Source organism: Quercus suber, unplaced genomic scaffold (assembly GCF_002906115.3).
Source record: "Quercus suber isolate HL8 unplaced genomic scaffold, Cork oak 2.0 scaffold_114, whole genome shotgun sequence".
Classification (NCBI taxonomy): Eukaryota; Viridiplantae; Streptophyta; class Magnoliopsida; order Fagales; family Fagaceae; genus Quercus; species Quercus suber.
This window is the reverse complement of record NW_027069579.1, coordinates 1,389,609-1,403,005: the sequence shown is the minus strand read 5'-3', so window position 1 is coordinate 1,403,005 and position 13,397 is coordinate 1,389,609. Positions and strand designations below refer to the sequence as shown.

Sequence of the window (13,397 nt, the reverse complement as noted above, 5' to 3'; positions counted from 1 at the left end):
CAACAGGCACAAGCTCCGTTCCATTGAAATGGAACCCACCACAGCTCATCATTTTAAGATGAACAGGGCACTGGCCAACAGAGTGAGCTTTGGGATTGTTATTAGAGACAGCAATGGAGCAGTTATGGTGGCTTGCAGAGATCAGCTTCCTCTCAGGGTGATCAACTACAGATGGCAGCCTACTTATCACTGAAAGCCTTGAACTCCAGTTAAGATATTGGAATTGTGGACCTGGTTAATGATTACGGAGTCTGCAAATAGCTCCTTGCACTGCTTAACTCAAAGGAACCTTGCCTAATGGAGATTTCAGATTTGCTGGAACCTATTTGATCTTTTTGTTGCATTGATCAATACTCTAACATATTAATTTTGCCAGGGATTAAGGACTCCTATGAGGGTGATTTTATATATGTGGACTTCTTTTGGAAAGTTACAATAGAAAATTTTATGAAGTGAGTATGTTGATCCATCATTGCTTTGAGAAAACANATGTGTCACCTAGTGTTGGGGTGGTCCAATGCCATGCACAACAGGATTTAAGTGGGCTGGAAATAAGAAAAACACCTACAAATCCCATTTTCAATAAAATAATAAAAATATATTAAAAATGTTATTAGTGAGGGAGATTTCATTGTACATCTTGATGGTTCTTGATAGTTGAGATGTACATAAAAATCTTATTTATTTTTAAAATGAAAGGGTCAGTTATTTATACTACTATTTAAGAGGTTTCTATTGTTTGGATTCCTCAATTTTTTTAGTTCAAAAATGCTTTTACACTCCTATGTTTAAGCAAAGACAAAACTAAAGAACAATCATAACTCCCACTAAAACATTGCCTAAAAAATAGGACCACTTTCCTGTTAATTTTCAAATTATTTTATTCACTTATAAATTAGATTCTCCAAAAAAAAAAAAATAATAATTACATATATAAAATAAAAACACAGTTTTTTTTTTTGGCTAAAAAAAAAAGTTTAATTTAAAAGAAATGATATGTCTACAACATTTTCACAACATTTTTATAATAAATCTTAAGTGATAGGTTGTTACTGTTGTTATTGTTGAGGTAAAAAATAATCTTAGTCTTAGGTTCAAATTTGAACCAATAACAACTAACCACTTATGTTTTATTGTGAAAATGTTGTAAAAATGTTGTGGACGTAGCACTTATCTTAATTTAATTATGATTTTTTTTTTTTTGAAATATAGTTTGAACTTATGGTGTACACTCCTAACAATTGTTCATTATCATCCAATGATTTTTGGTGTTGGTAGATCACTTATTTTACGAAAAGAGACTTTACTAGATGAGTTAACTAAAACCCAAAATTATTTTATTTTATTTTTTTATAAGAACTAGAACTCACATTAATTTAATTGTGACATATGTTCACAAAACAAGATGCCAATCCTAGCTGTGGGTCTCAGCTGGCTCAACTGGTAAAGTCTCTGATAGTTAAATTAGAGATCTGGAGTTCAATCCCCGTCTATACCAAAAATTGATTAGTGTCTTGGTCTGATGATAAATAACTATTATTAGGAGCGGACGTCATAGGTTAAAACTTTCTCTAAAAAAAAAAAGATGCCAATCCTAGCAATTACATAATATTATATTGACGTGTGACCCTTTATCTTATCTCTTTTTATTTATTTATTTTTTTTCATTTTTTCATTTTTTTTTTTTGTGTCCAAGTTTTTTTTTTTTTTTTAATTGTTAATAATTACCTTTTTGAGGTTATATTAATTGGGTCTGGTTAACGGACAATGTTTGGTTAGAAACTTGGTTGTAACCTAATACTACAACTTCAACTAAAAAAATGAACATAACTGCATATTTTGAAAATCTAATCGTTAGATTATATATTTTTTATACTCTTAACATATATGTCAAATTTTGTGTCAATCAGATATTATTTATTATATGATTCATAAACTTATTTTTTGTGCATAATATTAAACTATAAAAACTTTCAAAATCAAATAAATGATTGATGACATGGTGATTGATTTTTAATCTCCTGAAAATTTTGCAAGTATGAAAGATATAAGAAAAAAAATTTAATCCAATAGTAGATTTGTCAAAATTCATATTCAATAAAAGATATTGAGTGAAATTATAGCTTAAGTTATAACCAAATTTGTAGACAAATTTTATTAGGTTAACAAGTGCTCTTATTGCGTTTGTTATTGAACTCTATTAGAAAAATTCTAATACCAATTTTATAATATTTAAGATGCAAGTCTAAACATTGTTTGGTTGTTGAGCATTATTCATGACCACTTGAACTATCACCAACGTACATTGCCATTGGTTTTTTTAAACTCTCACCGACATTTGTATGTAGAGAACAACTTATTTAGTCTTTTTGTTGAACACTTTTTACTGAAAATATTTTAATGTATACTTATACTTTGTAAAAGTGAGTAAAAATAAGAAATATTAAAGTTTTAGAAAGTTATACATAAAAAAATGAAAACCAAAAAACTAACTTATGAACTAATCCCAAGCACATTAGATTGTTAACCAATAATCATGTTGGCTAGGCCTATCACCAAATGATACGAGTTACTATTGTTTCATTCCAGAGAAATAAATGAGAACTATGCATTAATAATATTTTTAGAATTCTTGAATTAATGTCAACATATATATATATATATATATTCTAAAATCTTATCAATATTTTAAAAATGAATTAAATTCTATGTTCATTTCAAAACTGATTATCTAACTTTTTGCTGTAGTCAAAAAATAAAATACTAAAAATTAGCTTTATAGTCTAATCCCAAAGGCACACTTCATTATATCATCAATATTTTAATAAAAAGAATTAAATCTATTAAGTGTTAATGACATAATAAAATTTAACCATGTATTTCTCATTGGAAATTTCCTAAAACTTAAAACTTTAATTAGAGAATCCCAATCCTACAATGGCAAGTAAGAATTCTTGAAAATCAAAATGATTGATTGCCAATCAGGCAATCAAATATGTATTGTTCATCTCTAGTAGGTTTTAGTTAGTTTAATTTGTAGAATCTCTCGTAGTTGAATAAGAAATTCAAAATTCAATTTTTGTATATACTAAATATTAATTGATAAGTTGGTTTAATGATAAAAAAACAATAATTAGAAACCGACAAATTTCTCTAAATTTAAAAAAAAAAAAAAAAAAAAAAGGTATAAACTATTGGATATAATATAATATAATATAATATCTTGACGGGAATATGAAGTCTTTCTCTAAAGAAACCAACAACTCTATGGACTGTTTACCTTCGCAAAAAAATTTCCACGTACCAAAAATAGTTCATATAATATGTGGACTGGAGTCTGAAGTCTTTCTTTGCTTTTTTCTTTTTTCGTTTTTTCCTGAATGAGAGGATGAAACTTGAAAGTGAAACACACACATCACATGATTCACATTGTGCTATTGCAAAAAGGAAGGGCCAAAAGATTCCACGTGTTCCTCACTTTGTGAGCGGGCAAAAGATGAAGGGCTTTTCTGAAGACCCATAGATCTGCATATTCACGTTGTAAAGGCTTGCATGATTAACCCTTATAGTCAAACTTTCGTTGGAAATTTAGGGTTTTCAACACCTAATCAATTGACATGGACTAATGTAGAAAGTTCAAGACTGTGCATTTAAACTAATTGATAAGTGTTAGGTGTAAAATAATTTATCTCAACGCCACTCATGAATAGTAGCCAAAAAAAATTAAATAGTAAAATAAACTAGTAAAAATAATTAATACCAAACGCACACTTGATCCACTGTGGTGAATATGTCTAAGGTATTCGGCCGAAGAGCTAGTCCACCTAGGGAAGCATGCATGCGGAACATTTCACCCAATACATAACACAAATCACAAGGGAATAACCTTAGTAACTATTTCAGATGGAATAAATATGGGTCCATATATCGATTATCAGATAACGTTTTAACGTGTCAGAAGGAAGAAACATGGGTCCTTTTATCGGATTATCAGATAACGTGCCTAAATAGTAGACCATTGACATATCTCCACTATGATTCTAAAAAGGTAATTGAACTTGTGGAAAAGCAGGGCCCACCCCTATCATTACATACTCAGTACTGCACTAGGATAAAAAATAAATAAAATAAATATAAATAAATAAAATAAAATAAAATAAAACTCATTGTTTGAGTGGTTCAGAAACATTATTCAAGTTTGGAGACAAACTTTGTTCATGTTGAACCATTGCTCTCAAGTCTCAACTAATCCTCTACCCCCAATCATCATTATTAGTCATGCAATCACCATCCCCCACTAACTTGCTTGGAAGATGAGACAATGCGAAAAAGTTGTAAAAAATATGTTTTTTATTACATTTTAAGAACTCAACCAAAAAAAAAAAAATTCGGAGCATTTTCAAAACCGCTTAAAATATTTTCTTTTAAAAAAAATATATTTTAACATGTTTTCCATCCAACCAAACACAATTTTATGTTCACAAAAACAAAGAAGTCAATCCTTGCAATTGCAAAATATTGACGCGTGGCCCCTTATCTCATCTCTTTTAAGTGATGAATTGCTCCTTTCATAGAATGTAAGTCTCATTTTGTGAAAGGAGCGTTTCCCCTTTGATCAAACGACAATGACAAAGGTCCCTTAATTGATGACCAAATTAACTGGAAGTCTTCATTTCACATTGTTGTAGTTGCAGTCAGTAGGACCAAGTCTTTGTTTCTTCATATTGTATTTGAAAATGTGATGTACCATTTTCTATTAGAGTTTAGCCCAGAATGAAACGTGTGAAATTGGTTGGTAGGAAAATTCCTTCAACCAGATAGAGGTTTTTTTTTTTTTTTTTTTAAAGATAAGATAGAATTTCAACTTATAATGCACGTTTTATGATGATTGTTCTCTATCATTAGGCCAAGAAGGTGGGATTCGAAACATAGATCTCTTATTTGATGACAAAATGTTTTACCAGTTAAACTAAATAGAGCCCACCCCTCTATGTGGTGGTTGAAAAGACAATCTGCGTGTTCTTTTAGTCATATAACATTTTTTTTAATATTCATGCGACTTGTTTAAATAATATATGTATAAAAATTTTAATATTTTTTAATATTCATATGACTTGTTTAATATTCATGTGAAGGAAAAATTTAATCTAGAGTCATGAAGGATTCTCTCAAATGCACAAAAGAAGAATTTAACTATAAAATCTATCATATGAAAAGAAAAAAAAAGTTGAAAATTTTATTGATATGAAAATTTCAATTTTCGTTTTTAAGATTACGACCAACTTATATGTTATATAAACTTAATTCATAAATAAAAATATTCCTAAGAATATATATCTTAAATATACTACAATATAAGAACCTTATTTTAACTTAAATAAAAACTAAAAACAATTAAAAATGGGTAAACAAAACCTAAAGATCCATAGAATTTTTAGTAAAAATATGTTTTGTATAATATTTTTAGGAACTCAATCAATCAAATGAAAATATTTTTCAAGACATTTTTAGAAACACACAAAATATTTTCATTTAAAAACATATTTTTACATGCTTTCCATCCAACCAAACACAGTTTTATAGAAGTCAATCCTTGCAATTGTAAAATATTGACACGTGGCCCCTTATCTTATCTCTTTCAACTTTCAAGAGATGAAACAAACTAACATGCTAGCATTTAATGAAACAAATTGACATAGAGAGGTGGGAGCAAATTTCATTAATTTGTGGGTGAGACTACATGGTACATAACTACATGTATAAAAGTTTTACATATGTATTTGAAAATGTGATCTACCATTTTACTATTTTAGTTCAACCCAAAAAGAATGTGTGAAATCGGTTAGCAGGAAAATTCCTCCAACCAGATAGAGTTTTTTTTTTTTTTTTTTTAATTTTATTTTATAAATTAACAGATAAGATAAAATTTCAACCTATAATGCATGTTTTTTATCATCAGGTCAAGAAGGCGGGGTTTGAACCCTATATCTCTTATTTGATGACAAGAGGCTTTACTAATTGAACTAAATGGAGCCTACCCCTCTATCTATGTGGTGGTTGAAAAGAGAATTTGCGTGTACTTTTAGTCATATAACATTTTTTTAATATTCATGTGACTTGTTTAAATAATACACATAGAAGAATTTTAATATTTTTTTAATATTCATGTGACTTGTTTAATATTCATGTGAAGGAAAAATTTGACCTAGAGTCATGATTCTCTTGAATACTCAAAAGAAGAATTTTACTATAAGATCTATCATATGAAAGTAAGAAAAAAATAGTTGAAAAATTAATTGATACAAAAATTTCAATTTTCATTTTTAAGCTTATGACCAACTTATATGTCATTTACACCATATTTGAATTTGGTCCTTAACCTTTTAATTGTGTCAATTTGGTCCCTAAACTTTCAATGTCATGTCAATTTAGTCCCTTCTATTATCTCTTGGACGGAAATTATTGACATGGCAAACAGCCAAAATAAAAAACTAGTGTATTGCCACATTGATGTCATGAAAGTTAGAAGAAAGCACTCACGATTCTCTCTTTGATGGAAAGAAAATAAACTATTAGTTCTTGGGTAGTAAACCTCAAATTCATGAGGGGTTTCTTGAATCCACAAGATGATAAATCAGGAATTAATTCACCCCACAAAAATAGACAAAGTCTCCATTTTATAACTCTAAAAACTAAATATCCCTAGAGACTACAATTTGGTTAAATAGTAAAAGAAACCCTAGGGCGGCTAGGGCAATGCCCAAAAACTCTAATTCATGCTAATCACGTAATCAGGTGGCAAAAAAATGATTTTTTCCAAAAATAGAAAAATTAAGATAATTGTGGAAATTGAAAATACTGTCTCTAAGAGACGTCTTAAAATAAATGGGAACTTATTCTGACTTTTAAACTAAAAGTTATTAAGGAAAAACAATTATTACTATAAATAGCAAAAATATTGTTTTCGGGGCCTTAACAAAGGAATTTGTCTAAATGTAGGTGACACTCAAGTTAACTCAAGTCTGAATCAGAATGTCGTTTCCCTTCAACCTGCCAAATTTCATGCAATTTCGACACTATCGCCTCGATGGTCTCTACTGGCACCCCCCCTTGATCTTACATTATGACTTCCATTGCCCCTGCTACTCCAGGAAGACATGTGCTGTCTATTCTACATCACACATCAACGAAAACTAAAATTTTATTTTGGTTGTTAGCCACGACAATAATTTCCATCCAAAAGATAATAGCAGGGAATAAATTGACATGGTACTGAAAGATTAACAACCAAATTGACATAATTGAAAGGTTAGAGACTAAATTAATATACGGTGTAAAAAATAAGGACCAAAAATGTATTTTACCCAAACATAATTCATAAGTAAAAATATTCCTAAGAATATATATCCTTAATATACTACTATATAAGAATCTTATTTTAACTTAAATAAAAACTAAAACAACTAAATATGAGTAAACAAAACCTAAAAATCCATAAAATGTTTATAAATATCAAATATTAATAAATAATAAACATTTTGTATATATTTCTCAAACATTGATTATTTAATAAATAGGGAACTAACATAGTCACATTCCATTGTTTAACTAAAATTTTCCTGAGACTAATGTGAATGCTCTTATAAACTGATGTATCATTTTATAAAATATAACTAAAAAGTAATTAAGAAATTTATTTATGTGCCCGGTTAACAGGTGCTCTTAGGACATTTGTTAATAGATAATTTTAGGAAAGTTTTAATACAACTTTTACGAGAAATATAAAAAAAATATTGAAAAGTTAGTTTCTTTTTTATTTTTCCATAAAAAGTTTCTAAAAGTATTTTCTAAATTGATGTCCTTAAAGCATTCGTTAACTTTATTTATTATGTTGCTGATGTAAAATTAATCACATTAATTTATTGTCTTGTTAGCTTGTAAACATTATGTAGCAGTTAAAAAAAAAAATCAATAGTTACAACAATAAGGAAGGGCAATGGCAATGGTCCTTAATGAATGACTAATGAACAAATTAATAGCAAGTTTTTTTTTTTTTTTTTTGGTGTGTGTGGAGATAAAAGATAGAAAAAAAAAGGGGTATCTTTTGGCCTTTTTTTAGAGTAAAATAAAACAATACATATATGGTAACATTGGTCCCCTATCATGCATTGTTGCCCGACGTGACTAAACATTATTGCGGCTGATTTGGAGAGAAAAGGAGATTGGTGATTGGGATTGGGACAGTCTGGACATACCACACCTACTATATATAAGAGTGCAAGTGGAAGAGATCAAGGCACATAATCAACAAAAAGAGACAGACTACAAATGAGTGTGATGGTATTTTAGAGGAGGTATCTCAAGAAATACAAGCATTTCTTTCCAGTGAAGTTTGCAGGTTCTTACCTTCTCATTTCAGTACTTACTATATATTCTTTCGGAAAAGGTTTATCTGGCGAGAAACCACGTTTCCTATGTATTTTTGTTGAATTTGAATTTTAAAAATTTAGGATATGTTTGGTAACTTTCTTTTTCCCTTATTTTTTACTTTCAAAAACAATTCTATTTTATTTTTGAGACTAAAAACTTGTTTGGCAATCCAAAATAGACGGAAAATAAAAACTGTCCTCGAAACTTATTGTGAAGGAAATTGAAAACATGCAAAATGCTATTTTCAGTTTCTAATTTTTAAAAGTTAATGAAAAAACACATTTAATTTAATAAATTTGTCTTATTTAATGAGTTAGCATTAGAATTCAATTCCTAATTACAAAATATTTTGTTATTTTCTATTTTTTCTTTTAAAAAAAAATTCTTTTTAATTTCAACTAATCAAACATGTTTTTGATTTCAAAAATACAAGGAATTTTTTTTTCTTTATATTTCCAAAAACAAGTTTTTTAAAAATAGAAAGCAAAAACTGTTACCAAAATAACCTTAATTGTTGGATTGCATATTTTTATTATATTCTTTATACTTGTAAAATTTCAACAAGAACAAGATCAAAAATCAATAGTTATATCATCAATCAAATATTTAAATTTAAAAAATAAGTTATTGATCAAATAGTAAATAACATTCAATTTAAACAAAATTTGACATGTGTATTAAGAAAATAAAGTAAATGCAATCAAACGGTTAGGTTTTTAAAAGTTATATATAATAAAAACATCTATAAGGAGTTTGAACGGTTTTTATCCAAATTAGTTCAGAGAAAAATCTTGTCCTATTTTTTTTTTTGGAAAATTTGTTGTGTTGGGAACTGGGATAGAGAGAAGGGGATGGGATGTAGGGATGTTTAAATTAACCTTATATATATATATATCCTTATATAAATGGGGAAGAGATTTGGAGCCAAACCCTTTATTTTTAATCTAAAAAATTATTCATTTCTATATCAACCATACGAGTAACTAGCTAGATTTGACTTTTAAATTTTGAGAACTACCTTTTTTTTTTTGAGCAATTGAGAACTACCTAAACATGATTAAAGTGACTCAAGTATTAAATCTCTCAATGTTATTATTTAAATCGATACTCTATAAGTTAAGTCAAATTGCTAAACTTTACTACTTGACTCCATAAGTTTTAAATAACAAGTTTTAACTAATATATTTGTAAATGACAAAACTTAAGTACAGTACTTAGGTACTGTTTCTTAGGTTTATTTCTTAAAATTTAGCTACGTGGATTTTTTCTCAAGGGATGGAAGTGCATTTTTAGTTAAGTACTGCAACATGATTGAATTTTAAGAGGAAAATCTAAGGAACAATACATAAATACTGTATCTAAATTTTACCCTTTTGTAAAAGTGGGTTCTAGTATATATTTATATATATTTTTGTCAATAAATTTATCAGGAATTACTTTATTGACAATTGTGATGCCTACATTAAAAAATTAAAATCATTATATTACAAAATATTATTTAGCTTTTTACAACTTATTCTTTTTCTTTTTTCTTTTTTTTTTCTTTGTTTTTTTGTAGTAATAGTAAAATTAGTTTGTAGCTCTTGCAATATATGAACACTAAAGTTTAATGTCATATGAATTTTTGTCACTTTTAATTGTTTTTTAAATAAAAAATGTGATAACTATGATAGTTATAAAGGGAAAAAAAAATTGTAGACTTTCGCACCAATCACTAATAGAAAGATAACATTTATTATTATCAAGTGTATCCAACCAAGTGAGTTAAGTGCATTACACAAAACATAACATATATCATCTTCCTATTGGTAGTTGGAATCGAACATTTTCTAGTTATTAATAGATATTTATTATGATTATATTTGTCTTTAAAATCATATATTCTAGTATTAGGCATTTATTATGATGAGAAATGCTAACAAGTGCTCTTAGGACACTGGTTAATAATTTATTTTATGAAAGTTTTGATACCACTTTTATGCGAAATGAAAAAAGTTGTCAAAATATTAATTACTTTTTTTTCATTTTTCATAAAAATTTTCTTTAAATTGATTATTAATTAGTGCCCTAAGGGCACTCGTTAATATTTCCCTATTATGATTATTTGTATATATATATTTTATTATTTAAAGAAAATGTAATTTGCTAAGATTCTAATACAGAGTTAAAGACAGAATAATAGGACTTAAATTTAATTAAAAAGTATATTAGAATAATGACTTGTAAAACTGTGAAGTTGGTCAAAATTCAAATGATTTCGGTTTTATATATATTATGATATAAATTGATGCAATTGGATTATATTATATAAGACTAAAATATACTTTTGGTAGTTAAAATTTAGGTTTATTTTTATCTTAACAACTTATATTTCAAAATTTTTATTTTAACATTTCATATTAAATTCCGTTATAATATTAACCCCATAGACCCTTTTCTTCAGTAATTTATGTAAAACTGTAGGTAGGACTCAGTTTTATATGAGTAGGTATAGTGCTGAAGTACAAATATAATACGTTATGTAGTTTAATGGTATAGCGTGCCTTGACCCGTTGGGTTTGTATATAGATCGTTGCCCAAATTTTATTCCATCCTTAGTGGTGGCAAGTTAGTACGAGTTTGACTTTGACCCCATTTGTGTTGTGTGTGAGAATTCTTCGTTGTGTTAGAATTGTGGTAGGTCGGATTGGGTGAGTGGGAGAAAAAAAAAAAAAAAAAAACTTTGTTAACTGAAAATAAGCTTTGGAAAAAAATGACTCTATCCTAGTGTTAGCTAATGATTGTTGTTTATCTGTCAATAGGAAAAGTGGACTTTGATCATTCATGGAAAAGATGGCTACCGATTCATTTAGAAAAGAAGTTTTTTCTTTATCCGATACACTTGCAAAAGAAGTGAGATGCGACGAGCTGATTATTGACGTTCCATTAATCATGGAGCCAGTCCAGTGGCCTCAGTGTTGCATCTACAAGGTTCCCCGGAAACTTCGTGAGGTAAGCGAAGCCTACTACGATCCAAAACTAATTTCAATAGGCCCTTTTCATTACCAAAGAGATATGGAAAAGCCAAAAGTGAGATACTTAAAGGACTTCTGTTATCGGACTGGGAAATCCCAAAAGGAGATAGCAAGGATCATTGAACCAGATGAACTACTGATCCGTCATTATTATGCAGAGGTCTTTGATATCAGCAGTGAAGATTTTGTAAAAATGGTTCTATTGGATTCTACCTTTATCGTTGAGCTGTTCTTAAAGTCTGCTGGGCGTGAAGAAGATGAAAGCAATGCAAGTGGAGAAGATGGAAGCCATATGAGAGGAAAAGATAAAAACTGTTGTATAACAAGTACACCATTGATGAAGAATTACATAACGCGAGACTTGTTATTACTTGAGAATCAGCTTCCATTTTTTATTCTCGACAAATTATACCCACAATTTTTCAGTTCTGAACAAGACGAAAATAACGCCTTTCTGAAGCTTGCAGGTAATTTCCTTTTTCCTAAAAACGAGGAAAAAAAAATCTTTGAAAATTTCGATAAAAAAAAAGTCAACCATTTCACTGACATGATGAGATATCTCTACTTGCCATCCAACCTTGGGTCCAATGCACCACCCAACCTCAATCTTTGCCCCTTTCCACCCAACCTCAACCTTTGCCTTGGGTCCAATGCACCCAGTCCAGTCGAAAATCTTATTAAAAATCTACCTAATGCAAGAAAGCTAGACGAGGCAGGAGTGACATTCGATAATACCGAACGTGGACCGTTACTTAACATAGAATTCGAGGTGGGTAACCTCACCACCATACTTCCTTGCCTCACTTGCTCATGGCTCTTGCATTGCATGCCGTTCTTGGAACGCTGTCAGTGCTTGTTGAAAACGCAAACTTTCCTAAGAATGCGATCCCTTGAGGTGCATGACGAAACTGAAGGCAATTTTCGAAACCTCATGGCCCTGGAGCAGTGTCATTATCCATCTGAAGCTTACATATGCAATTATATTGTGCTGTTGGATTTTCTTATCAACACTAGAGACGATGTCGAGTTACTTGTTGACAAAGGGATTATTGTTAACGCGTTAGGCAGCAATAAAGCAGTTGCCAAAATGGTTAACAAGCTTGCCCTTGAAATTACGGAAAAGAATCCTTGTTACAAAAATCTCGCTGCCCGGATTGATAATTACTATAAGAGTGCTTGCAACCGTAATATGGGATCCTTGAGAACAGTCTATTTCCGTGATATTTGGAGAGGCACAGCAACTGTTGTTGGAATCATAGTCCTGCCTCTGACTATCTTGAATTTCCTTAGGCCTTTTGTCTTCAAGAATATTTAGTATTTTCATTGTGATATTATCAATTATTTGTTAGTTTGGCATTGCTTGTAGTTGTTTTCAAAATTGCCGGTCTATTTAGTTTGTGATATTTTTCCTTTCTAAAAAATTGTAATTTTTATTGCACATTTTCGATGTTTCAATTTTCAAACGTTGTTTCACCATCCTTCTAGTGTCCGTATATATATCGGCTAATCAAGTTGTGCCCACTATTCCCTAATGAAATAGTTATATCTTCTGTTCCCTAATAAAACAGTAGTTATATTAATTAAAATCACTTAAAACTGCACCTATTGAAGGACAGCACCACAGACACTAAGATGTGGTTGATTCAACTAGATTCCCCAAAGAGCTATTATGCCTTTCTAACTTGATTGGTTTAAGATTTCTTGGTGTGGATGAAAAGTGTTTTTCTTAGTGCGGAAGCAAATGATTTCTCTTGATATAAAATGATTTCCTTAGGATCCATTTGGTTAGAGGAGTGGAAAAGTGGGAGGATATAAACTTGAGATGGAATAGAAAAGATTTATTTTTCTCTCATATGTATTTGGTTGAGAGGATAGAAAAGTTGAGGGATGGAAATTAAGCTCTTTTGTTTGGTTGAGAAAAAAAATTAGAGGATAGAAAATAGAGTTGGTATA

The 13,397-nt window shown here is 29.4% G+C and overlaps 1 protein-coding gene across 1 annotated transcript; it reads left to right on the top strand.

Moving 5' to 3' along the window:
• The first annotated feature begins 11,262 nt into the window (after window positions 1-11,262).
• LOC112021033 (UPF0481 protein At3g47200) lies at window positions 11,263-12,966 on the top strand. The gene has a single exon (XM_065775544.1). The coding sequence runs from the start codon at window positions 11,263-11,265 to the stop codon at window positions 12,757-12,759; it is 1,497 nt and encodes a 498-aa protein (XP_065631616.1). The 3' UTR covers window positions 12,760-12,966.
• Window positions 12,967-13,397: the final 431 nt, after the last annotated feature.

Excerpts from the sequence above, each read along its gene's own strand:
- LOC112021033 (XM_065775544.1), top strand. The coding sequence starts at position 11,263 with ATGGCTACCGATTCATTTAGAAAAGAAGTTTTTTCTTTATCCGATACA.